Here is a 26,582-nt window from a genome sequence, read left to right on the forward strand (position 1 = left end):
CCAAACTGCCATCCTCTCTTCTCTGCACTAGCACGTCCAGCAACAGAAGTTTGCCATTTTTCTCCAGCATAAAATTTATGTTCAAATGCAGAGAATTTGGTTGTTGCAAAACTGAATCCTATTATACAGTATGCAATGCTGTGAGCCAGATTACAAGATTGCCATCCACAAAACGCTGAAAGCATGTAGGTTTCACCTCCAATGACTGGTGCACACTCTCCTTGAAACCTTCCATAAAAAGACTTGCCACAGTACGTGACAAAGAACTACCCACTACAACACAGTCTGTTCAAAGAACTGGTCATTGTATAAACAGTGCTCATCTCATGTGGAGAAAGGAGGAAGGAGGAGGGGATTAGTGTTTAACGTTCTGTTGACAACGAGGTCATCAGAGATGGAGTACAAGCTCAAATTAGGGAAGGATCGGGAAGGCAATCAGCTGTGCCCTTTCGAAGGAACCATCCCAGCATTTGCCTTAAGCAATTTAAGGTAATGATGGAAAACATATCAGGATGGCTGGACATGTGTTTGAACTGTCTTTCTTCAAAATGTGAATCCAGTGTGCTACCACTGTGCCTCCTTGCTCGGTAAGAAAAGGCACCTTCAGTCATGTGTACATAAACCAACACACAAAGCCATATACTTACAGGCCATCAGCTGTCACCGTCCTTCACAATTAAGTGGCGTACTTTGGAAACTGGCCCACAGAGCACGAGTCTTACCAGATTCAGACAGCTGATCTGATAAGCTGCACCACCTCCATATATTTTTACAGAATGGATATTCTAAACGGGAGATTCGCCATACCTTACACCCAACATGTGTTACACAAAACGAGGAGCTGTAAGAAAGAAGAATAAAGAGGAATGGTTGTCTTGTCGTACGTCAGCATGATTCATCGAAAAGATGAAGATTACTCAAGAAACAAAGTTAAATGCATCTTCCATATGCCAATGAAACTATGAGCTCTTTTAGGTTCAGTGAAATATAATGGTGGTTTAAGAAGGATTGGTATCTATCATCTATCAGACTCCTGTAGCTGGGACAACCCCCCCCCCCCCACACACACACACACACACACACACACACACACACACACACACACACACGTGTGCACCAGCTAAAATCTGCACTGGCTGAGCATGTTTCAGCTCAGGGCACAGTATGGACTACAAAAACACAAACATTTTCTCAACATCTTTGTACCACCACCACCAGCATTATTAAAGAAGCAGAGGAAATGCACAGCTCAACCAATCATCTGAATATGGGCACAGGATACAAACTTAGCACAGCACAGGATCCAGCAATAGCCATATTACAAGTGTTAAAGTGGATGACGCTGTGGGGATGACAGATATTCGGATGACATCGGAAAGGATGGGCACACACCAGCGTGGACACACATATTGGCAAGCAGCTACCAACAGAGGGCACTGGGGTAGCCAATGGCAGCACACAGGATGATTGACAGCCTTTGCACATGCATCAAAGCTGTTGGTTCATCATCCGAAAGGTGCAGTAGCTTTCTCTCTCACTACCAATCATGATGTCTGTACTATTGGTCGATGAATCTGGCACATTCTTGCCTTCCTAGTTTCTTCTTAGGCTGGCATAAATAGGAGACTTTGGTCACAGCCTCAGCAGTCTGTTTGCCACACCCTGAAGATGTCAGTCAGTTGTGCCAATAAAATATTGTGGAAATTTCATGAGTGCATTTGACATCCGGCCAGAGAAACATATTTACAACTAGTCCAATGGGAAAGCGTCAAGCAACAAAGTTGATTCTAGTTAATGGGAAAATAATCCAAGATTAATGTTTATACAATGCAGATTTCAGAATTCTGCTTTATCCCAGTTCATTTTTGTGTTTATTAAGATCAATAGGTTTATACAACCTGTCATAAATGAATAATGAACATTTCTTTCTTAGTACACTGCTACATTTAATTTGTGTGTACCAGACCCTTTTCTCAACCTGGTAGCGGTTTCCTGAACCCATCTCTGACATCTGTTATACAACTGAAATTGTTAAAAGCCAACTATAAAACATCGAATGATCAAAGGGAAGAGTCGGGTTGGCAAGAACTTCGGTCATTAAAACACCCAAATACTAGTACGATAACAAAATCCTAGCTTCAGTATTAGTAAAAACTATGGGTACATAAATAATCTACACAGAATAAAGCCCAAATATGTCGTTACAATATAATGTGTTAAAAATAAGTTCTGAAAAAATCAACTGATGCAAAGATTTGTGTATATCAATTCTAAAATTCAGAGCATACACAATGTTCAACACTTCTGCATGTCATGATGAAACAAATTGCAATGCTCTAAAGTGCAGGAGAAAACTAAATTCTAAATATAAGCAGACATAACTGCCAAATTAATCTACTCATTAACAGAAGGATGGGGCAGTAGTCAGTACTTTCGTTGGAATAAAATATTTATGGGAACTTTACTCTCTTCAAACTACATCCTTTATCACCTATCAGTGCCATCTAAAATGAAAATTGAGTTAACACTTGTGTCCCTAGTGTCACGCTAGAGTAGCTGCAAATGGTAATCATGGGAAAACTTATTTCCTTTCACTCAACAAATTTCATGATTGTCGATTGCAATAAAATTTACACACACACACACACACACACACACACACACACACACACACACACAGTTTAGGATAAATATTTCTGAGTGTCATTCCCGTTAATTCTCATCCAACTAAAGAACTGACGTTAGTGAGAAGTTAGTTACACAAATTGACCAACATTTTAATGATTTATTATAAAAATTTTAAATGGTATAATAATGTAATCAGTAATAATCAGTAGTAATCAGTAAGTCTGCAGTTAATTTGTTATTTCTTCAACATTATTTGTCAAAGTTCTTCAAACTAATAGTCTGAATCTTCTGAATCATCATCACTTCCGCCTCTGATACCACGAACAGCTTTCAGTTTCTTTTTTGAGTGACTTGTTTCTGGAGGTGTATTAAGGTCACCACTATATAGTAATACACCTGACTTAGCAATGTGCCACTCCAGAGCGTTGGTACAATGGTCTTCGCATTGCCTCATCTCCTGAAAGTTGACGACACGGCTCCTCACCTGACTTTCCACTACACACAAGATAGTTGGAAAAGACTTCAGATTAAGCCTTTCTGTAAAATTAAAGCAACTTTGTTAGAAAATCATGGAATACTTACAGCAACAAGAATGTCTATTACACTAGCATCAAATGAAATTTGAATGTTCCAAATTAATGGTAACACAGTAGTTAAATTTGTGTATTCTATATACATATAAATATACACTGTAAATGTGCATAATTACTCGTTCACACACACACACACACACACACACACACACACACACACACACACACCGCTCATGACAATTTCAGTAATTTAGTGTCTCAATCGTACTTCCACTTCAGTTCCCAAGCATTCAAGAAAAGAAATGATGCATGTAATGCAGGCTTGATCAGATGTCATCCTACATGATTGTGATGGTCAGTAGATCAACATCTTTGACAAAGCAAGGAGTATGTCAACAGCCATCATCCTTCTGGATGAATTAACTTTCCTGGTACTGTATCAAAACCAAGATAATGGACTGCATTATGATGTGAATACATCCTGCACTATTCATGGTGCCCTGAAGAAACAACAGAAAGATATAGTCATTACAGGCTATACCTCATCGCACTACAATATCTGTAGAGTAGTGTCCTTGTTCAAATCAGTAGTTTCTATTGATGGCTTCCCTATGATCCTAGCTGACATTGTGGGCAAAACTTTGGTCTTCGGTTGTACTACAGCTGCTGTTTAATCAACAACAGCTGCTCCTGTGTGTGCCACTGTTGTCCAGAATGTAGACAAGAAGCTTGGCCACCTCCCACAGACCACAAATGGTATAAATGATTTACACCTTATAACAGGACTTTGTGTCTACGTGCAAGAATGAGTAATATGCATTTTTGTAATTTGATGTAAAGTCTGTGATATAATACACTGTTACAATAACTTCTGTAAATCTCAATATCAAACGGTAAACAGAAAATATAGTGTGTTAACCAAATGTTTTTGTAAATTTGAAATTGTATTTGTAAACTAACAGCTTTTCCCAAGGAGAATTTTCCACTAATTAACCTCACTGAGTAAAACAAACAAAGTAAAACTAACAGCTTTTCCCAAGGAGAATTTTCCACTAATTAACCTCACTGAGTAAAACAAACAAAGTTTGACAAGCCATATTGTTCTGCTTTCCGACTGTTCACAAGTGACGGGCAGGGGCTTAGTATTCTGTTAAGTTATTCTGATGACTATTTAAAGGTTTTGAGAAGAGAGTATGAGTCAACGATCCATTAAAGTGAATGAGTAACTGTGTACAGAAATTTTTGCTAATTGGAAGCATTAAAATAGACAAACCCAGAGAGAAGTGCAACAAAATGGTGTATCAGTGATGGAAACTGCACAGAATGCATTATTTTAATGTGATGCCAGAAGCAATTTAAGATAATAGTATTTCTTAACACTCAAAACTTTTTGTATGGGCAGGCTACATTCTGTGTCAATCTTTTTACTTAATTTCACAACCTTGCTCCAAATACAACAGTCAAAACTACAAGAGTTTCGCCAATTCGAGCCTCTGCAACTAATGCCACGATCTATATTCCATCCCCCATTACAAATAACCTTGCAGAGACTGTGTGAATTTATAGTAACATATTTATAAAAGAGAAATACTTCACACCAAATTTCTAATGATACAGTAAAATAATGACATAATGGATGCCTCTTACCACCAACAAAGAGTAAAACAGGGGGCTGCATATATCTCTCTCTCTCTATCCCTCCCTCCCTCCGCCCCCCTCCCCTCCCCAACAAATAACCAAGGAATAAAGTAGTTGAATGTAAATTCTGAAAAGTGAAGGAAAGTAATAATGTCTTCTTCAATCTAATAGAAAAGTTAAGTGATCTGCACACCATGTATGATGTCCAAATGGTCAAGCAAACTAGTTTCCTTTCTCGTGCAGCTCAAAGAAGATGAAAATGAATTACTGGTGCATTATCTGACTTACTGGTGACAAATGCAAGGCTTTGTTGTGTTTCAAACTGTAAACCAATTGCAAGTTACATACAGTATCATGTTTTATTATACACAATCACTCTATGATTTTTCCAATCATCCCTGAAAATTAACTGTCCAGTCAAACAAAAATTATATATATATATGCCACAGTCAACCCTCACAATATCTCACAGTTTTAATAGCTACTGTGTACCAGTATCATAATGACAAATACATGTGAGTGCATAATGAAACACTATGGGTTTTGGGTTTCTGACACACATGATTTCGGAATGCGTCATCAAATTCATCACTGGTTTTATTTATTGTGTTAATGGCATATCAGTTTGCTTACACAAGAGAGATGGAAATAATAAAATTCAAGCAGCACTGCATGTAAACAGTGAATCAGATAGGGAAATGTTCTTTAGGATTTAAGTGGGATGAGTGTGGTAAACTAACCAATACAGGTTACCACAGAACTATGATTACCAGCCTTAAGATGGGTTCATGAAAATTTACTATTTGGACTACTATCTAAGGTAGTGCAGTTAAAAACACAGTCATTAAATGGTTAAGTGCATTGCATTCATAACTTACATATTTTTACTAGTGATTTCTGCAAAAGCATGTACAATAAACCTGCTGCCAGATTTTGAAGATGTCATTTCAAGAAGTTACTCACCAATAAGAAACTTGCACCTTGCAGCATCAATTCTACAGAATTTTGCTTCGAGATGTCGCTTGCACAGTACCCTCATATGGTAATGAATTACTTTAGAAAGGAACATTTCACTTCTAAAAAAATGACAAACAACATTTTTTGATTTCTTGGTTGCATTAAAAAATTCCTTCTCATCTGACAGCTCATCATACTGCCCATGACCCTGAAAGGAGAGAGTTATTTGGGAATTACACACACACATCATACAAATCTTAACATGCAAGACAGTCGCAGATCTTTAAATAATGCAAAAGACACTCTTCATATTATTTCAGACATATCCATGAACCAAATAGAATAGTCTGAGCCAATCTAAGAATCAACAGTTGGTCATACAGATTTTCAGATGAAAACAGAATGGTTAAACACAATCAGATACATCAAATTTCCAAAATTTAAGTAGCACAGTTTTTGCAGCTTTTTCACATAAGATAATTTGGAAGAACAATTACTAACCAATATTACTATAAATGCTAGGTTGGACCAAAGCATTTCCATAGATATGGTGCCTATTGCAGACAGTTTGCTGTTCTCAGACTTTATGAAAAACATCTTTCATTAGAAAAGAAACTGGCACAAGTATTGCATCACAAATTCCACAGAGGTATTATATGAATACTGACAATCAACAACACACTTTCCATTTAATTTTTAATGTTTTAGTTCCTGCCTATGGCCTCCCTAATGACAAATGTATAGCAAGTGTCAATACTGGATGGAAAATTTATTGATGAACTCTAATCCAATTACAAGCCACAAATTTTAAATGGATCTGATGACATGGCATGCCTACTAAAATATGTACACTGGACAAAAAACTTATCACCACCAAAAAGACATCAGACTAATACCTCTAGCTTTGATAATGGCCTCAGTTTGGTGTGGAAGAGAGTCCACAAGTTTCTTCAGCTATGCTGAATCAAGCTGAAGCTACTCATTGACAAATAGATCCCATAGAGCAGGCTGTTGCAGCTCAAGTACCTGCCCGTGGACAGCAAGGCACCCGCAGATAGCAGTAGCCAAACAGCTGTTGTGTAGCAATCATGCAGTACTGTCAGAGTAAATACCATCATATTACCCTGACCAAGCACTCATGGACAGGGGTTGCCAAGAAGGTATGCACAGAATGTATGCAACAGGGCTACCTTATGGGTAGCCTGTAGTACCTGTGCCAGCCCAGACAAGCTGAAGGATGTTCGTAGGTGCCTGTGCCCCATTGGGAACCATTTGAATAGCCTGCCACAGAGCTACCAAACTGCAGGGATGTTGATTGCTATGTTCCACCTGCTGTCCCACGTGAGATTAAGATCACGTGATTTTGCAGACCGAGTTAGTTGTGAGATAGTGCCTGAATGTCCATCAAACCCAGAATGTACGCATGCCTAGTCAACAATGCTGACATCATCTCTGAAGACAGTCATGTCCAATACCATATTCATTGTGATGAAAAAAGGCAACACTTGGTCACCAATAATGTTGAAATAATACCCGATGCTCATGATGATCTGAATGAGTGGGTCCACATCACAGTATGAAAAACATCCCAGAAGATCACAGAGCCACCTCTGCCCTGAACTATACCATTGCAGCTTAAACATCTCATTGGCATATCAGTGCATTCACTGCCTTTCATCATTTGAAAAGATACAAAATTTTGATCTGTTGGAGTACATTACACACCTCCAGCCAGCTCCTGTACTCTTCTGTATTTAGACCAGATACAGCTTGATGTGCCACTATGGGCAATGGACTTTTGAGAGATACAGATTTCCAAATACCCACTACATGTAACTCCCTTCACAATATTTGCTCACTAACTAGATGAGGTGGACTTACTTTCGCTGACACCAACAATTCCCAATAGGTGTGAAACTTTTCACTGACAAGGCATGGGTCTCATCTCCTGTTCCTGCCAGACACACTTTTATAGCTACATTTCTTAAGACATGTTACATGGCTGTGATTGGTAAACCATTCCATGCAGACACGTTGGACCGCCAGAAATGACAAACAAACAATTTGGGTAACTTCACTCAGTGTGGTGATGGGCACGTCCACACACTACCTCCTTCCTACTGTTCTGTCACTTCTTCACACCCATCCACCTTACTATGCTTGCTTCATACAACTGACTCACATATACACAAGCTGCACATAAACCTCACTTAACCCCCATGACTTCATCATCATCATCATCATCATCATCATCATCAAAGGATCAACAATAATTTAGTGCCACTTCTGCACCATCTACATCACTGCAAAGTAACCACTGTGCTCTTTTATAGGGGGGAATGGGCTGACTAATCTTCTGTCAGATGATTAACTTTCTATCCATAGCACAGCTAACCAAAGAGTTTACCAGGCAATGACATCATCATTGTGTCATGTTGAGCTTAGAAATTAGAGAGGAGGGAGCCATTTGGATAATCAACACAAATGGGAATTCTGTTTAATTCTGTCACAAACGGAATACAAGCACATAACAAAGACATAAGTAAATGATTTGTTTATCTGGGTTTTAACCAAATGACTTTTCAGCCAGCATTTTGGGATCATTGGCTGATTGGTGAGAGTTAGACTAATCTATGATTTCATCGAGCCCTTATTCTGTGGGCACAGAGAAGATGATGAATACAATTTACTGACAAAAATTGTGAAAGATACATACAGTAATACAAAACTAAATAATTCTTCAGGAAAGCCTTAATTCATGTCTGTAAAATGTCAATACAGTGAAACCTCACATAGCGAGCATAATTTGTTCCAGAATGTTGCTCTTAGTGCATAACACTTGTTAAGCTAAACAATTTATCCCATATAAATTAATGTAAAATACAATAATCCATTCCACGCAGGGAAAGTACTAAAGCTTTATCTCTTATTCATGCCATTTATTCAAATAAAATTATTCATACAGTATTATGTACTTCATTATTCATAATACATAGCCAATTCTTTTTTAATAGGAAGCTAACTATAGTCATTTGTTTCTGCCGACACTTCAACACTTGACGAAAATGCGACACAGCATTATTGTCAAATTTGTAGGATGCATAGCCACTGCTTTATTTGGGGTGACAATTTTCAGTGCACGATGCAACGAATTCCCACATTTTCAGCACTTCTCTTATTGCACCAGAAGATTGCTGCTTTGTTTTCACCTCCTCCTCCTCCAAAGAATTTCCTTCTACAACTTCCTGCTATGAAACACACTGCAAATACATAAGCTCTTTCGTGGTCATTTCTTGGCTATGATCTCCCACAAGCTCATCATCATAGTTAACTTCTAGTCCCATGTCCTTGGCCAAAGACACAGTCTCTTTGACTACAGGCTCCACAGGTATTGACTCAAATGCCTCAGTCACAGTCGACAATGCACTACGGCCAAAGCTTCTTCCAAGAAGAAGTGATAGTTTTCTTGGTAACCCCTTCCCACACCTTTTCAATCATCCTGATACAGGCAACAATGTTGAACTGATATTTATAAAACTCTGAGTGCAATTGTAGCTTCAGTCAACTCAAAGCAATGCTCAGAAAGTGCTTTAGTGTAGAGCTTCTTAAAGTTAGAAATAATCTGCTGGCCTACAGGCTGGAGTAACGGAGTGGTGTTGGGAGGCAGAAACTGGATCTTGAGGAATTGAAATTCTTCAAGGAGTTGGTCTTTTAGGCCTGGAGAATGGCCAAGAGCATTATCCAAAGGACTAAATACTTCATCGATCCAATCATAAAAAAGATCACGAGTCACCCAAGCCTTGTTGTTGGACCTACACATCACATTTAACCTCCTCTTCTGGACTTCACAATTCTCTACAGCTCGTGGAGTTTCTGAATGGCAAACAAGCAAAGGTTTAGTTGTCAAATTGCCGCTTGCATTGGCACAGAATACCAGTGTGAGACTCTCTTAAGCTTCTGAACCACCTATGGCTTCCATTAAACATTACTTTAGCCACTAATGATCAGAGCATCTTCTTAACGAGGTAGACAAAAATCATTCTCGCCTTCTCAAAAATGATGTTCTCATTAATAGTTTTGCCTTGCTATTGCCTTCACTCAACCTTGCTTTGGTGATTTCTTGTTTTCACATGAAGAAATGGCTCATAGGTACGTAACTCTACTCAAATGATATGGACACTGTCAAGACAGAGGAATATTTTAAGGAGCTTGCTTGACAATTCCCACTTTTTGGACACGTTAAAAGTGGCTGGGGCATTGGGACAATGAATATCTCTAAAAGGACAGTAAGAAATGAATTGTTTGGAAAAAATGGTGTCATCATTCCTAACATAAGTACTTACTGAACAAGGTGTGCATATTTTATGAGAAATGTAAGCTGCTATCATTAACAAATTATCTGGAGAAGAAGTTCATAAATATGTAAATAAATAATATACATTACCAAGGCTGTCCACTCTTTTTCGAGTTGTGCTCTCTCCTTCAGCTCCTTTAAACGCCTCTCACGGAGTTTGTCAATATCTTCCAACTCCTTTAGTTCTTCATCCAACTTTCCCTCAATTTCTTCAGCAACTTTAAGAACTGTGCTAGCCAAATTAGACTGAACTGGATCCATGTTGTTTCTATACAACAAATAAAGACATTATCAACTTTTTCAACATAACAATTCAAATTATTTTTATAGCACCAACAGCACCACCAACAAATAAACAAGGTTTGAACAAGACTAACTATAGCACTGCCAATGCACTTTTGATAATCTTTCCTACAAATGCAAATGGGAGGAGTGTGGCATTATGAGCAGCAGATTTTTTTATTAATAAAAACATTTTGTTAATTGTTGACTTTTAAAGATATACTGATGTGGAAGTAATTTCCTGAATCTGACAATACTGAATATGACAATTGCTGAGGGAAGACACATCTGCTACTAAGACTCAAATTTTTGTGTTATGTTGAACTGAAAAATTTAAAACAATTATGGAACCTGGTAGAATAATTCATTAAAAACAATTTTTTCAAACTTTTAAAATATAAAGCACATGACTACATTATATCATTTTCAAAAGATGGGCAATAAGTATCCACATTGGCATTGCTAGGGTTAAGCCTGGAGATCCTTTTAGCACTGAGCTTCAAAAAATTACTAAATATTAAGAGACAAATAGAATTTTAGATCCTTTAAGATAGCTGTACTGAAATTTACAAGGTTAAAGTAGCGAAAATGGTAGATTTCAAAGACAAGTCACTGCTGGCCACCAGTTGCAGGAAACATTAACATGTATTGTAACAATTACAGATAAGCTGCTCCTGTAAAATGTGCATTATTTAAAATCAACTTCAAAACGTGTATTTGTGCTTGGTTACGTCAATATGAATTTCAAAACTGTAATTACCAAGAGAGATCAACTATTTCTCAATCATCACCCACATTATAAGAGTATCAAATACAGACAAGGGAGTAAAAACAATCAACCATACAAATCATCTGTGAAAAATGCCTGACACTTGTGCAACAGACACTGGTTTTTTTCAGATCATAAGACAAATTTGAACATGAAATGGTGCTTTATATTAAATGATTGTATGACCAATAACTACCGTGTAACAAAAATCAATGAATGCAACATCAGGACTTGCATACTAAAAAAGTAAATTGGGAAAAGGTGTCCCAAAATTATTAGAACAATACATTGATCCATTTTCTTCAGCTATACATATTGCACAAAATACTACCAAAAATAAATGTAAGTCAAATAATGTGCAAATCCCACAAAATGAAAGTAACACCCAGTGGCTAAAACAAAAATTAAAAATTAACTGAAAAGTAAAACATACTATGCTCCTAATGGAAATCAAGAGAAGATAATCAATGTTCAAACAGTGACTACACTGATATCATTCAGTGTATGAATATTCTCAACAAACATTTAACCATCAACAGCAAAACCACATCATATAAAATGTGGTACATAAGAAAATAAAACTAAAGACCAATCTCATTGATATTTATCCTAGATTATAAAAATAATTTAAAGATTCGTGAATGGAAAGTTATCTAACTTCTGAAGAAATACATGTGAGTACCGAAAAGTGCCTCAGGAAAAACATTACTGACACAGCCATCTTTGGACTTCCTTTCAGGAACACTCTAATGTTCTAGGACACAACAAATGAGAACTATGACTGGTTCCTAGATTTTTCTACATATGATAGACCAGGATTTGTATTTTCTGAAATTATAGCAAACTGGTATGCATGTAGTTTCACCAACTACAGTTTTTGTCTTTCAGGCAGGTAACAGATAAATACAAATTACGTTTCAGAATACAGGACAATTCAGTTATTGTATACCCATTAGTGTATTAGCCTGACTAGCAGCAGAATCAGCATTTCCGAAAATACTAGCCTTTTTCTTCCACACCATTTTGACTCGGTACCACAACAACACATATTAATGAAAGTGCGATCATATGGATTATTATCAAATGAAATTTCTGATTCCATTGAGGATTGCCAGTTTGGGAGAATGCACCAAGTTACCTTGCACAGACAGTTGACAACAGATGTAGCATTAACTTCAGGCTTGCCACAGAAAAGTGGGTTGGGACTTTAGCTGTTCCTGTTTTGCATTAATGAATTGGCTGACAATATTATGATGGCACAATCCTAAAGTTTTAATTATCACCCCAAAAAATAAAGGATTATTATTGATTTGTTCATTTGCAATTACATGTCTGCAGTCCTGGTACACACTGGAATCCCCATGTGACAGTGCCTTAGCATGGCACTACATGAACCAAAACAAAATGGTGCAGCCCACTAATAAGTGTAGTACGGTACAGTAATTCATTTTCTGCATATGATGCATCAATTTATACTGAGCTGGTGGAAGTGTGAGACAACAATGCACCATCATATGACAGCAATTAGGTAGCAAAGACACTTCTAGTCCATCAGACAAATTGAATAACAAACATGGTAGATCATTTCTCTGTGAATCACTAGGAATTTCAAGAGAAGTGATGGCCCTGGAGCTCTAATGTCAGCATATCAATTGAAGCAATAGTGGAAAAAGTGAAAATCAGTCACACATCAATCTTCAACATCTTGCACAATATCTTAAACTTGACAAGTACCACCACCCACCAGGTTTTGCAACTGCTCACATCCACTTAAAACATCTGCCAAACTGTGGCAGCAGCTGAAACGTAGCAGCTGTATCAGACCAATTAAGACAACATCTTTAGCCGCCTAATAACCGTGGACAAGTTCTGGGTGTATCTCTATGACCCCAAGAAAGGGCCAAAGCAAACAGTGGAAATGGGACGATTCATCGCTGCCATCATTGGGCAAGCAGATGCTGATCATTTTCTGGTATTGCAATAATGTACTGCTCGTATGTGACAAACCTACACAGGAGTGTATTACTGAAATATCCTGACAAAGTCATAGAAGGCTATCAAGATTAAGCACTGTAGTATGATATCCAAGGTGGTATTTTTGCTCCATGACAATGTAACAGCTCATACTGCACAAGATACAGCTACAGGTACTGCTTTTTGGGTTATTAAATTTTGAATCGCCTTTTATTTTCTTGACATGGTACCTAGTGAATTCCTCTTTCCTCAGACAAAAAAAAAAAAAAAAAAAAAAAAATCACACGGCAGGTATGTTTAGAGCAGCAAGGTGATTTTTGAGTTGGAACTTTTCCTAAATAGCCAGAAAGCAGAGTTCAACAACTAAAGTCTAGGCCAGTCATTCATGATTGGGAAAAACTTGTAGCACTAATGGGTGGATATGTAGAAAAAGAATAACATTATCACAAAAAGTTTCATGACAACCTGCTCAGTTTTTTAAAGTTTTAATTAAAACTTTACACTAAGGTGATGAAAGTAATGAAATACCTCCTAATATCAAGTTGGACCTCATTTTGCCCAATGTAGCGCAGCAACTTTATATGAGATGGACTCAACAAGTCATCTGAAATCCCTTGCAGAAATATTGAGCCATGCTGCCTCTATAGCCTAGCACAAATGTTGCCGATGCAGGATTCTTTGCACGAACTGACCTCTCAATTATGTTCCATGGGTGGCCAAATCATTCGCTCGAATTATCCACAACGTTCTTCAGACCAATTGTAAACAATTATGACCTGCCGACACAGTACATCATTGTTCGGGAACATGAAGTCCACGAATGGCTGCAGATGTTCCTCAAGTTGCCTAACATAACCACTTCCAGTTGATCATCAGTTCAGACAGATCAGAGGACCCAGTCCATTCCACGTAAACACAGCCCACACCATTCTAAGAGCCACCAGCAGCTTTCACAGTGTCTTGTTGACAACCTGAGTCCATGGTTTCATGGGATCTTTCGCCACACTTTAACCCTACAATCAGCTCTTACCAACTGAAATTGTGAACTCATCCGACTAGCCCACAGTTTACAGTCATCTATAGAGTCCAAATGATACAGCCACAAGTGACACTGCAGATGGTGTTGTGCTGTTAGAAAAGTCACTCCCATCAGTCATCTGCTGCCATAGCCCACTAACACCAAACCTCACTGCACTGACATAACAGATACAGTCATTGCTCATCCCACATTGATTTCTGTGGTTATTTCAGTCTTGCTTGTCTGTTAGCACCGACAACTCAATGCAAATGCGCCTGCTCTCTGCCGTTAAGTGAAGGCCGTGGATCCTGAGTTGCCTTTGATGAGAGGTAATGCTTGATATTTGATATTTTCAGCACACTCGTGACGTGGGATCTCTGAATATTGAATGCAATAATGATTCCCATCACATGACAGCTCTGCCAACGCATTGCCCTTTTATACCCTGCATATGTGATACTACCACCATCTGTATACGTGCATAACACTATCCTGTGACTTGTCACCTCAGTGTGTACTACTACTTGCTAAGACCACCTACAGCTTTTTGCAGATGATGCAATTATCTGCAGTGAATTGCTGCTTGCAAAATGCTGCACAAATATAGTCAGACGTCAATAAGATTGCAAGGTAGTGCAGCAACTGGCACTTAATTTCAACATGTAGAAATGTAAAACTTTGCACTTTACAAAATGCAGAGCAGTAGTATCCATAGCTGGGCAACTTTAATCAAAAAGTTAACTATGCTAATTGTTAATATATTACCAAAAAAGTAAAGTTTGTTAAACATTAAAGCGTAACTTTACAAGATCATTAACTTGCAACAGTAAACTATATGTATTCTTTTAACTGGATTACTGATACTCCACTGTTAATATCTCAATGCCCAAGACTGATTTTTCTTTTGGGTTTTTCTTGAATGGACCCCGATTTTGTCAAATAGTAAGTACCTGACTAATGATTAACAGATTCAGGGAAGGTTAACAGAAGTTACATAGACTTAAAACTTTTTAAAATTAACTTAAAAGTTAATCCATTACTCTAAAAGTTAACTTTGTTACTTAACAATTGACAGATTAATGGCCTTGTGCCCAGCTATGGTAGTATCCCATGACAAATGTGTTGGTGCAGCAATTTGTTGCAATATGAGAGACTGATCGCAGTTTCTGTCACAGGTAAAGCAGGTGGTACATTTTGGTTCACTTGGATACTGGAGCAATGCACAGTAGGCCTCCTTCGGAGACTGCTCAAAAAATATTTGGGCCTGTCATCCTCTAATATTACTGAAGTTTGTGGAATACACACAAAATAGGGTAATGGGCGGCACCAATAGTCAGGTCTGACTGATTTGCACGGAGCAAGTTTGATCGACTTGCAAAGAGCGTCATGGAAATGCTGAAAAACCTAAAAATGAGACTAATAATTATGCATTTAAGCAATAATTCTTCCTGTAGCCCACACGCAAATGGATTAGGAACAAACCAAATGTAGTACAATGCAAAGTACTGTCTACCATATACTTCATACATGTGGTTTACTGGCACAAAACTGCTAAGTTACGAGCAACCCTGCCCTTCATACTGGTTTGCATATTACAGGTTTAGATGTAAAGGATACAATGAAGCTGATTTACAACAATATCTGTGCAACAATGTAAGAAACAAAAATGTTTTACGAACACATGTGTAGAGGTAAATTAGAAGAAAATAATACAGATAAAAAGATGGAAATAAAATGATGTAACTGTTGTGGAACGGATTCAGGAAACACATTGCACAAAGTTATTACAAGTACAATCTGATGATTATTTAATATGAGAGGAATACCCTTTGAACTACTGACCGAAAGACTAAGTAAATGTTCGGTCTTAAGACTGCTGAGAATAAAGCATATTTTTAGTCACAAACCACGCTACCCAAAGCTTTTGGGCAAAAATACCAATTCAGTTACACACACACACACACACACACGCGCGCACGCACGCACGAAAATGATGATCATGTGCAGCACCCACCCCCTTCTATCTCATCCTTAATATATAACATCGCAACTTCATTTGCAGCTCGAACTTTCATAAAAATCTAACATTACAGATCAGGTTAGAAATTGCACAAATGCTTTTGTGAGAGAATACAAAGCAACTAGTTTTCACACAATTTCATGGAAATGAGTAAAAAAGTTACGGCTCATAATACTGGAAGCAAGTGACACTGGCTGAGAAGTGTCAAACCAACTAGACTAATTCTTTCCCTATATTTTAAGGTCCTAAAGTTAACGCCTCGGATACAATTCGACACAACATACACAACGCCTCACTGAACGAAGAGTTGTTATTGGTTATAAAACGTCGTGCAGCTTTTATGTTAATTATGTGGAGTACTTTATCGTTTCTGTCGGTCAGTGACAATGATTCTACATTCACCGTCAGTTTCACTGTATAAGCCAGTGCAGTAATACACATACACACGCAAAATAATCAGTTTACCACAATGACAGTAAAACAAACCAACCATCACCAAGCGCCAGTGAACTCTTCTATACCTACGCTCTAACAATGCAAATTACAGAGAAACACCAGGAACTATCACAAAAACTATTTTTTTTACAACCTCATAAATACTACTAATAAATTGCAGTACCACTCCATATATGGTGTTCTCACATTTTAGCAAAAATGGGGCTTAGAAACTATAAAGTATATTACAACATAACAACTGATAACTTCAATACAATTACAAGCATAAATACATCAAATTAGTTTCAACTTACGTTCGACAAATAATTCATATACCAACAAAACCTTTACTACAGCTTCGATTCGCCGTATATAGTATCCCCAACAACTCAACCAACCCGCCCACAACCCACCACAACCACACTGACAGCCAGCGCAGTGCTGTTATGACGTCAAGACGGCAGGAAACGACAGCCTTCAATCTGGAACAAGTCCCGCCCATTCAGCCCCCCGCCCCCCCCCTTCCCCTTCCAAAGCAGCCGAGAGTTGAGATAATATGGATCACAATTTTGTTTCAATTTTATTTTTGTTTTTTCTTGATGGCGATATTTGCAATTCACATTTTCACGATAGACATTTTAATTCCCTTAATAATACACTCTTCTCGCAGTGGTATCCAGAAAAATTGTAATACTTATTATTTTTGTGATGTTTGTTTTATGGTTGACATATCTGTGATACTAAGACCTTTGATGTCGGAACTGGTGGCAGGGCCAGTGAGCTCAAAACTAACCTGCAAAGACTACTACACGAAACAAAGCTGTAACGCGTGACTTTACACTCACCACGTTACGGGGCAAGGTGCAAAATTTTTCTGCTGCATAGAAAAAATGCAATTATCATTCATGTACATTATTTGACGTTCGGTGTGTTTAGCTTATAGTTCACTGTTAGCTATTGCTTTTACCTACTAACCTTTCCCTACCAGACTAATTTTGCAAGTATTCTGCTGTGTTTACATACGTAATTTCCACGCTGCCGCTAAGCTTGTTGAGAAATTATGCTTCTCGAAAATCTTACCTATATGCAACAGATTTTTTTTTTTTTTTTGCTTTCACTTTTCGCATTTTATTTCCTGAATGACGAAATTATATAGCAATACAAAATGATCAAAACATTGATATGAAGAATTTCTTATCATAATTACATTGGATATGGGGCGAACTTTCACACAATAACACATTTCATGCAAAGGCCTCACGAGAGTGCGCGGGCGCCTTTAATCTAATCTGAAAGTCCACAGTAGTAATACGTCGTATTAACTGTGATTCGTGCTTGTCTTCACAGTCTATGACAGAAACTAGTGTACACGCTTTGCCAAATGCATTGGGTTGTTCAGCAAAGAAACAACAAACAGAATTTATAAGCGTGTCATAAAAATGGTTTTGAGTTTAAGGTAAATCTCACTAGAGCAGAAGGAAAGCATTTTTCTGTATGCTGCACTATTTTCATCACTGCTGCAGATGGGTGAAGCAAACCACCTCCATCAACCTTCATGGTAAAGGCAGCTCGATTTGCCACAGGAGTCTTGCAGTGTGATCATTTGGGCACATGTAGGGGTCAGTAATAAATTTGTTGCACTCATCACATCTTAACATTTGCATAATCTTTCTCACAACATATCCTGATACATAATAAATAATATTCTCCTGGTTGAATCAAGAGTCTCAAAGAAACTAGTATCTTCACTATCATCAGCGAACTCATCATTTTGCTTCTTATGGCACATGAAAGCATGAACACTGAAAGAGTTCTCAATGTCATCTACATTACTCATGTCACTTGCAGTAACATTGTTCTTGAAGAACATTGTTCTCAGAGCAGACTGGAACTGAATTGTGGTGGGTTTAATGTTCCAACGAAACCTAGATCTGATGCAAGAAGAAAACAGTTCTAGATGATCTTGTGAAAGTTTGTATGTTAAAAAATACTTTAGAGGTTCGCTACACCAAAACAGAAACTCCCAAGAAAGGCTTCTAAAACCATTTATGCACATCATAACTCTCAGCACAAATGTTTTTCATGGATGTACTAATGCACACACACCATCAGTCCTTAATATTTGAATGAAGCTTTCTGCTTGACAAAGAAATTCAGTCCTATAATTTACGTTTTCAGTTCTTAATTATTGCTTAAAGCATGTAGCATCAACATTCCCAGAGTTGCACATATCAGACAGTTGTTCAATAATTCTGCTGAATTTTACAGTGTCAGAGGCGTCCTGACAATCTGGGTGCTGGGAACACTCTAGAAATTCAATGGCAGTACCAGCACTGGAGCTCATTGTCTGGGATGCTAAAAAGACATTCATTTTCTTATTATAGAAATTCACATGTGAACCAGAGAGTGAATTGGCAAATTTTAAGGATTCACACTGTAGCAGATAAAGTAACTTCAAAACAAAGTCCCACTTCACATCTCCAGCTTCACAGTTAATAATTTTCTTTCCAGCTAAATGTTATGAACTAATTTCAGCATATGGCATGGACAAGAATTGCATGAACATTACTGTAATTGGCAAGATACTTGAAGTAAGGGGCAAAATTTTCCATATTCAGTGAGCACTGAAGGTACTTCAGTGTCTGATTGGTGACAGCAACTCCATCACACGTCACTGACCTCATAATAATACCTACAGAAAACAGTTTCAGTATAAAACCTCTCACATTTCAGTCATCTATCTGATGACAGTTTATTCACAAAGAAATATGCAATTGGGCACTTAAACTTTTCAGTGTATGACACTATCTGAAAAAAACTTAGCTTCAGTAGCCAGTTCTTCTGCATATATATTCACAATGTTGCCCAAATCGACATAGCTTGCATACACTTTTTTGTTGTTGTTCCTAACAAACTGCATCCTAATTGACATGGTATCAAATATGAGTCACATTCTTTAAGACATCATTTGATATGTTTTACATAGATGAAAATCTTGTAGATAGCCAGGTTAACAATTTACTGATGACACTCAACCACGAAGAATACTGGTGTGGGGATAAAGAAACAGAGCACACAAATCTACATACCCTAGGGGAATAGAAATGTAGAAGAGGGCAAATTGGTTAGTTCACTGTATTGCATGCTTTGCTTCTTTGCATCACTGTATCTCAATAGGGTCACTAGATATTCCATGTCAAATCAACACACTGATTAAGTTTTACGTCCTCAGATTCTGGTGCAACTAGGTATACCTAGTGTCCCTACATTGTTATGAATGAAAACCATAAAATTCTTTTTCGTGATTTAATTAAAAATTTAACAAGCCTTGAATTTTCAAATTTTTGTCAAAAGTTACTACAACCTGGAGTAATAAATTTCATTTTCCCATTAACAAGATGAGATACAGACCTGGAAAATGTGTCACTTTTAAAGCTCTTTAGATGGGCTTTCATTTGGTATGTAACATGATGGAGTGTAAAAATAATTTTCTTAATTTTAATAAATTTTAATCTCCTAAAAAAGCCATATTTTTAACATTTTAAAAAAATAATAAAATTTTGTTGCACCATACTCTCACAACTCTGAAAGTTTCATTTTGGGATGATCATGGCATCATATGCTGAAAAATTTCAAATTAATTTTTAAAAAATTTCTTACATCACATTTGTGAACAGCTGTGTATCAACTTACACATGGTAATTAACTGTAAAAGCTTTGTTGGTTTTGTCCATGTCATTTTCAGGCAAGGTGTCTATTCGGCCTGTTGTAGTCACTGGGATCACCTTACATAAAACATCCACCACACAAATCCTCATGACATCTGGCTTCTACGGGTATACACAAGAGGGAGATGGATCATGTGGATGAAGAAATGTAATCTTCAGTTCATCTTCTTCATCTTCCCCAAAATGTATGCAAGCCTCCACTTGTTGTTATACACTGTAATTCTGTATCCATCTATACATGTCAAGGACAGGGTTTCTTCAGGTTTAGTGGTCTCTGAAACTACAGGAGTGAATGCATGAAACATTTGAGTCCCTGGAATTGTTAATGCAGTGCTGAAGCGACTGTTTAGAAATGTGGCTCTCTCTGTATTCATCCTGACTTACAAATGTGAAATGTACTCCAGAGATATTTTCCATTGCCCAATTGAAAAGCCGCTAAGCTGTAAGAATTTGACTGCCATGTGGATGTTGCAAACTTCCTCATGCTGTGAACCTCTGTAAATGATGTAAATTGAAGACATTACAAAAATCAGTTCAGATTCATCACTTTATTTTGCAATAAGCTGTATATGTTGTTCTGTCATGACTTTATTGGAGAACAACAAAGTTCATTTATGAAACACACCAGATAGAGCTTACAAGATTCACAGTTTGTTGTGTACTGCGGTTTTGCAGAGAACTACTCATTTTTGTTGCAGGATGATGTCCAGACCTATCATTGGACAAGTCAGCGAGGCATGGTTCACCCATTTTTTGTGTACTACGAAGGAGAAATAGTAACAGATCATCTCAGTTATGTTGTTATTTCACACTGTCTTGAATATAACACTGCAGTTATGTACTGCTGCAAGAAAAAGCTCATTGTATTCGTGAGAAAACACTTGGAACCTAAAAAATATTACATTTCTGATGGTGCTGCTGCTCAGTATAAAAACAAGAAATCTTTTTAAATCTATTTTTTCATCACACATTTTGGCAGAAAGACTGAATTGAGTGTTTCAGCGACAGCTCATGGAAAGGGGCTTGTGATGGAGTTGGTGGGTCCACCAACTCCATCACAAGCCCCTTTCCATGAGCTGTCGCTGAAACACTTGATGAAAAAATAGATTTAAAAAGTTTTCTTGTTTTTATACTGAGCAGCAGCACCATCAGAAATGTAATATTTTTTAGGTTCCAAGTGTTTTCTCACGAATACAATGAGCTTTTTCTTGCAGCAGTACATAACTGCAGTGTTATATTCAAGACAGTGTGAAATAACAACATAACTGAGATGATCTGTTACTATTTCTCCTTCGTAGTACACAAAAAATGGGTGAACCATGCCTCGCTGACTTGTCCAATGATAGGTCTGGACATCATCCTGCAACAAAAATGAGTAGTTCTCTTCAAAATCGCAGTACACAACAAACTGTGAATCTTGTAAGCTCTATCTGGTGTGTTTCATAAATGAACTTTGTTGTTCTCCAATAAAGTCATGACAGAACAACATATACAGCTTATTGCAAAATAAAGTGATGAATCTGAACTGATTTTTGTAATGTCTTCAATTTACATCTGCCCACAGAAATATACTGTCGGAAGGTGATATTGTCAATCAGCTTATCTTCAAATGCCTTCTGGAGTATGATCTAGATTTCCTTATTGCCAGGACATGAATTACAGTCTCTCAACTGGCAATCTATTGATGGTGGATTCCAGAGAGCCTTTACAAAACATTGTTTATATGCCTGTATTTCTCCCTTGTTACTGAGTTCAATCTTATATTTTCAGTCATAAGTTTCAAATTTTGGTGAATGGCACATACACACACCATTTGCGTACCACAGAGGCCTCAACTCTGCAAACTTGGAAAAGCTATCAGGCTTTATAGGAAAATTTTCTGTAAACACTCAGATTACCTCTTTTAAATTACAAAGAACAAGTCTTTCTGGAAGTTTAATTTTCTGACCGCCGCTGTCCTTCATTGAAACACAATCCTTTACTCCAGGCATGGCTCTGCTTATGTCGTCTCTCTCATAGAACAACCAAATGGTGTGGACAGTTTCTACTGGCAGACATTTTTGATCTGGATTTTCCAAAGTCCTCTGTTCTGTAAGAGCTGACTTGCTTGCCGAACCATGTAGTTTGGGGTTCTGAACTCCTGCATTATCTTTCTTACACTCCATAATTTAAGTAGGCATGTTAAAATCATGATTTTCTTTTCTCTGCTGCTTAAGTTTGTGAAGTTGGTCTTCAGATGGTTTAAAAATGCATTTTATACACCTCATTGTCACTGTCAGAAAGCTCTGTGTAGCCAAACAGATTTCTTTTCATAGCAGAATCGATTCTTTTCCTCTTTCCTGTAGAATATTTCTTAGATGCTATCTTTTTCGTATTTACAGGAGACTGTCCTAACTCTTGAAGGCAATCGTTGAGGGACTGCAAACCTGTGCTTGAGAGGTAAAAATGGGATTGGAGGCTCACCCCATATTGTGGTCAGCATCTACCATCCACCAAGTTTCATTCCACAGCTCTCTCAAACTTGTGCAATTTTCAGCATTTCATGAAAAAGTGTACACATCCATTCTGGAACAGTTCTCAGTCCTTTTGTTTGGCAACTATATTTCACAGTTCCCAAAGGTCTGAAGCAAAGTAAAATTACATATCTGTCACTTTCTCTATGTTGTTATCTCAATGTCCAAACAAAATCAGCAACACATGGAATCACTACAGTAAAGAATTTTATGTTCCCTGATTTCACGTTTTTCATGATTGTACGCTATACATTCGTAGCCCCTGTGAAAAATCTATAAGATCAATGCTAAAACTTCCCTGAATTTACCTTTTTTCTTTGTAAGACTTACCTCGATTCTGCGTTCTTGATATGGTTCACACTGCACGTGCTGGGCAAACGTTCAGCGACAGCAAAACGCGGGAAGTGACGTAATTCACAGAAGTTACCACTACAGACGTCTTTCACTACTGAAGGCGATGTGAGTATTGTCTTTGCACTCAAAGTTAATGCGACGTCTATAACTGAATGGGGAACTGTGTTTCGCTGTCGCTAAAGTCTTGTTGGGCGGTGGTACAGTAAACATAGGCCATTGCAGAGAGGGGAGACATGAGAGAGTGAATACTGGCGTAATCATCGATTGGCATTGCCAACACAACTTCCAACATTTATCTTCACTGCGCAATTATGATACAACAACTTCTAGGTTGCTGGCTTTGGCAGCAATGGACTAGATTTGATTAGATTTACTTTCATTCCAATCGATCCGTAATGAGGAGGTACTCCAGGATGTAGAACATGCCAAAAAAACAGTAATATATGACAAATATTTACAACTGAAACAAATAAGCTAATGTACTTTCCACAGGTCCCAAGTGGAATGATCGTCATTTTTTTAATGAACACTATATGAAAGAATCATTTTAGAAACACTCACTTACTGAGATCACATTAATGCACTGAATTTAAAATTAAAAAAATTACAAGGTAGTAAACATATAATACAACTACTACAATACCGGTACTTAATTACAATGAACACATTACAGCACTGAAATGGTGCATATATATATATATATATATATATATATATATATATATATATATATATATATATACAGGGTGAGTCACCTAATGTTACCGCTGGATATATTTCGTAAGCCACATCAAATACTGAGGAATCGATTCCACAGACCGGACGTGAGGTGAGGGGCTAGTGTAATTGTTTAATACAAACCATACAAAAATGCACGGAGGTATGTTTTTTAACACAAACCTACGTTTTTTAAAATGGAACCACGTTAGTTTTGTTAGCACATCTGAACATATAAACAAATACGTAATCAGTGCTGTTTGTTGCATTGTAAAATGTTAATTACATCCGGAGATATTGTAACCTAAAGTTGACACTTGAAACTTCTGACGTTCAGTTGCGTGTTGTAACAAGCACGGGCCACGGTTGGCGAGCAGCATCTGCAGGGACATGTTTACGATGACGACCGTGTTTACGAGTGTGGCTGTAGTGCAGTGTTGTGGTTTCGTCTAGCTGTCGCAGTGTCCGCATGTAGCGCTTGCTGCTATTGTTATTCTGCATTCATCTCCGCACGCAGACCAACTGTAGAACACCGTGTTACCAGACGTCTGTGACAGTGTAGTGTTGTAGGAACTGTGACCATGGTGTATTCGAACTCTGATAAGGCGGAGATGATACTCATCTATGGCGAGTGTCGACGAAATGCAGCTGAAGCCTGCAGGGTGTATGCAGAACGGTACCCGGACAGAGAGCATCCAACGTGCCACACATTGCATAACATCTACCGCCAACTGTATGCAACAGGTATGGTCGTAGCACACAAACGGGTCCGAACAGGCCCGTCACAGGAGAAGCGGGTGCAGTTGGTGTGTTAGCTGCTGTTGCCATGAACCCACACATGAGTACACGGGACATTGCGAGAGCCGGTGGACTGAGTCAAAGTAGTGTCATGCGCATACTGCATCGTCACCGCTTTCACCCGTTTCATGTGTCGCTACATCAGCAATTACATGGTGATGATTTTAATCATCGAGTGCAATTCTGTCAATGGGCATTAACAGAGAATGCGTTGCAGTTCTACCTGTTTACCGATGAAGCGGGTTTCACAAACCACGGGGCAGTGAATCTATGGAACATGCATTACTCATCCGTGGACAATCCTCACTGGCTCAGACAGGTAGAGCGACAGCGACCGTGGACTGTAAATGTATGGTGCGGAATCATTGGCGACCACCTCATTGGTCCTCACTTCATTGCAGGGGCCCAAACAGGTGCAACATATACCGCGTTTCTACAGAATGATCTGCTAACGTTGCTCGAAAATGTCCCACTGGAAATGCGTCGACGTATGTGGTATCAGCATGATGGTGCACCCGCACATTCCGCAATTAACACTAGGCTGACCCTTGACAGGATGTTCGATGGGCGTTTCATAGGACGTGGAGGACGCATAAATTGGCCAGCCCCTTCTCCTGATCTTACACCTCTGGACTTCTTTCTGTGGGGTACGTTAAAGGAGAATGTGTACCGTGATGTGCCTACAACCCCAGAGGATATGAAACAACGTATTGTGGCAGCCTGCGGCGACATCACACCAGATGTACTGCGGCGTGTACGACATTAATTACGCCAGAGATTGCAGTTGTGTGCAGCAAATGATGGCCACCACATTGAACGTCTATTGGCCTGACATGTCGGGACAAACTCTATTCCACTCCGTAATTGAAAACGGAAACCATGTGTATACGTGTACCTCACCCCTCATGGTAATGTACATGTGCGTCAGTGAAAAAGACCAATAAAAAGGTATTAGCATGTGGATGTAATGTGCTGTTCCAGTCTCTTCTGTACCTAAGGTCCATCACCGTTCCCTTTGGATCCCTACGTAATTCGGTGCTCTCCGATACACACGATCGAACAGCGGAGGAGTGGTACTCAAGCGTCAACTTTAGGTTACAATATCTCCGGATGTAATTAACATTTGACAATGCAACAAACAGCACTGATTACGTATTTGTTTATATGTTCAGATGTGCTAACAAAACTAACGTGGTTCCATTTTAAAAAACGTATGTTTGTGTTAAAAAACATACTTCCGTGCTTTTTTTATGGTTTGTATTAACCAATTACACTAGCCCCTCTCCTCATGTTCGGTCTGTGGAATCGATTCGTCAGTATTTGATGTGGTTTACGAAATATATCCAGCGATAATGTTAGGTGACTCACCCTATATATACACAAATCAGTTGGTTCTACTCAGAAATTCATCAATGGAGTAGAAGGAGTTGGCCACCAATAAATCCTTTATGCTTTTCTTAAACTGACTTTTCATTGGCTGTTAAGCTATTTATGGTTGCTGAAAAGTTATTGAAAATGTGTGTTCCTGAATAATGCACACTTTTAAAATCTAAGTATTCTAGTGGGTATGACAAAATTGCAACAAAGTTAATCAAAGCGAGCTCATGCGAGTTGAGTTCTATCTTAAGTTATTCGTGTAATCAATCTCTTGTCAGCAGAACATTTCCAGACTGGCTAAAATATGCTGAAGTTAAGCCTTTTTACAAGAAATGTAGTAAGGAGATACCATCAAACTATCGACCAATTTCACTTTTGCCGCATTTCTCAAAAATATTTGAAAAGGTTGTGTTCAAGTGTGTCCTTAAGCACCTGACTGCAAATAATATATTGTCCAAGTCACAGTTTGGCTTTCTTAAGGGTGCTG

General features: G+C 38.1%; 1 protein-coding gene across 2 annotated transcripts; it reads right to left on the bottom strand.

The window, feature by feature from the left end:
• Nucleotides 1-2,765: 2,765 nt before the first annotated feature.
• On the bottom strand, nucleotides 2,766-23,270 carry LOC124555589 (thioredoxin domain-containing protein 9 homolog). Of its 2 annotated transcripts, none has more exons than XM_047129553.1 (4): nucleotides 23,180-23,270; nucleotides 10,201-10,378; nucleotides 5,763-5,964; nucleotides 2,766-3,165 (listed from the first exon to the last, which is right to left on the bottom strand). In XM_047129553.1, the coding sequence occupies exons 2-4, from the start codon at nucleotides 10,369-10,371 to the stop codon at nucleotides 2,900-2,902; spliced, it is 639 nt and encodes a 212-aa protein (XP_046985509.1). In that variant the 5' UTR covers nucleotides 10,372-10,378; nucleotides 23,180-23,270; the 3' UTR covers nucleotides 2,766-2,899. The 2 variants fall into 2 exon arrangements, with proteins under 2 accessions (XP_046985509.1, XP_046985508.1); XM_047129552.1 differs by lacking the exon at nucleotides 23,180-23,270 and adding an exon at nucleotides 16,923-17,085.
• Between the last annotated feature and the right edge of the window lie 3,312 nt (nucleotides 23,271-26,582).

Source organism: Schistocerca americana, chromosome X (genome assembly GCF_021461395.2).
Source record: "Schistocerca americana isolate TAMUIC-IGC-003095 chromosome X, iqSchAmer2.1, whole genome shotgun sequence".
NCBI lineage: Eukaryota > Metazoa > Arthropoda > Insecta > Orthoptera > Acrididae > Schistocerca > Schistocerca americana.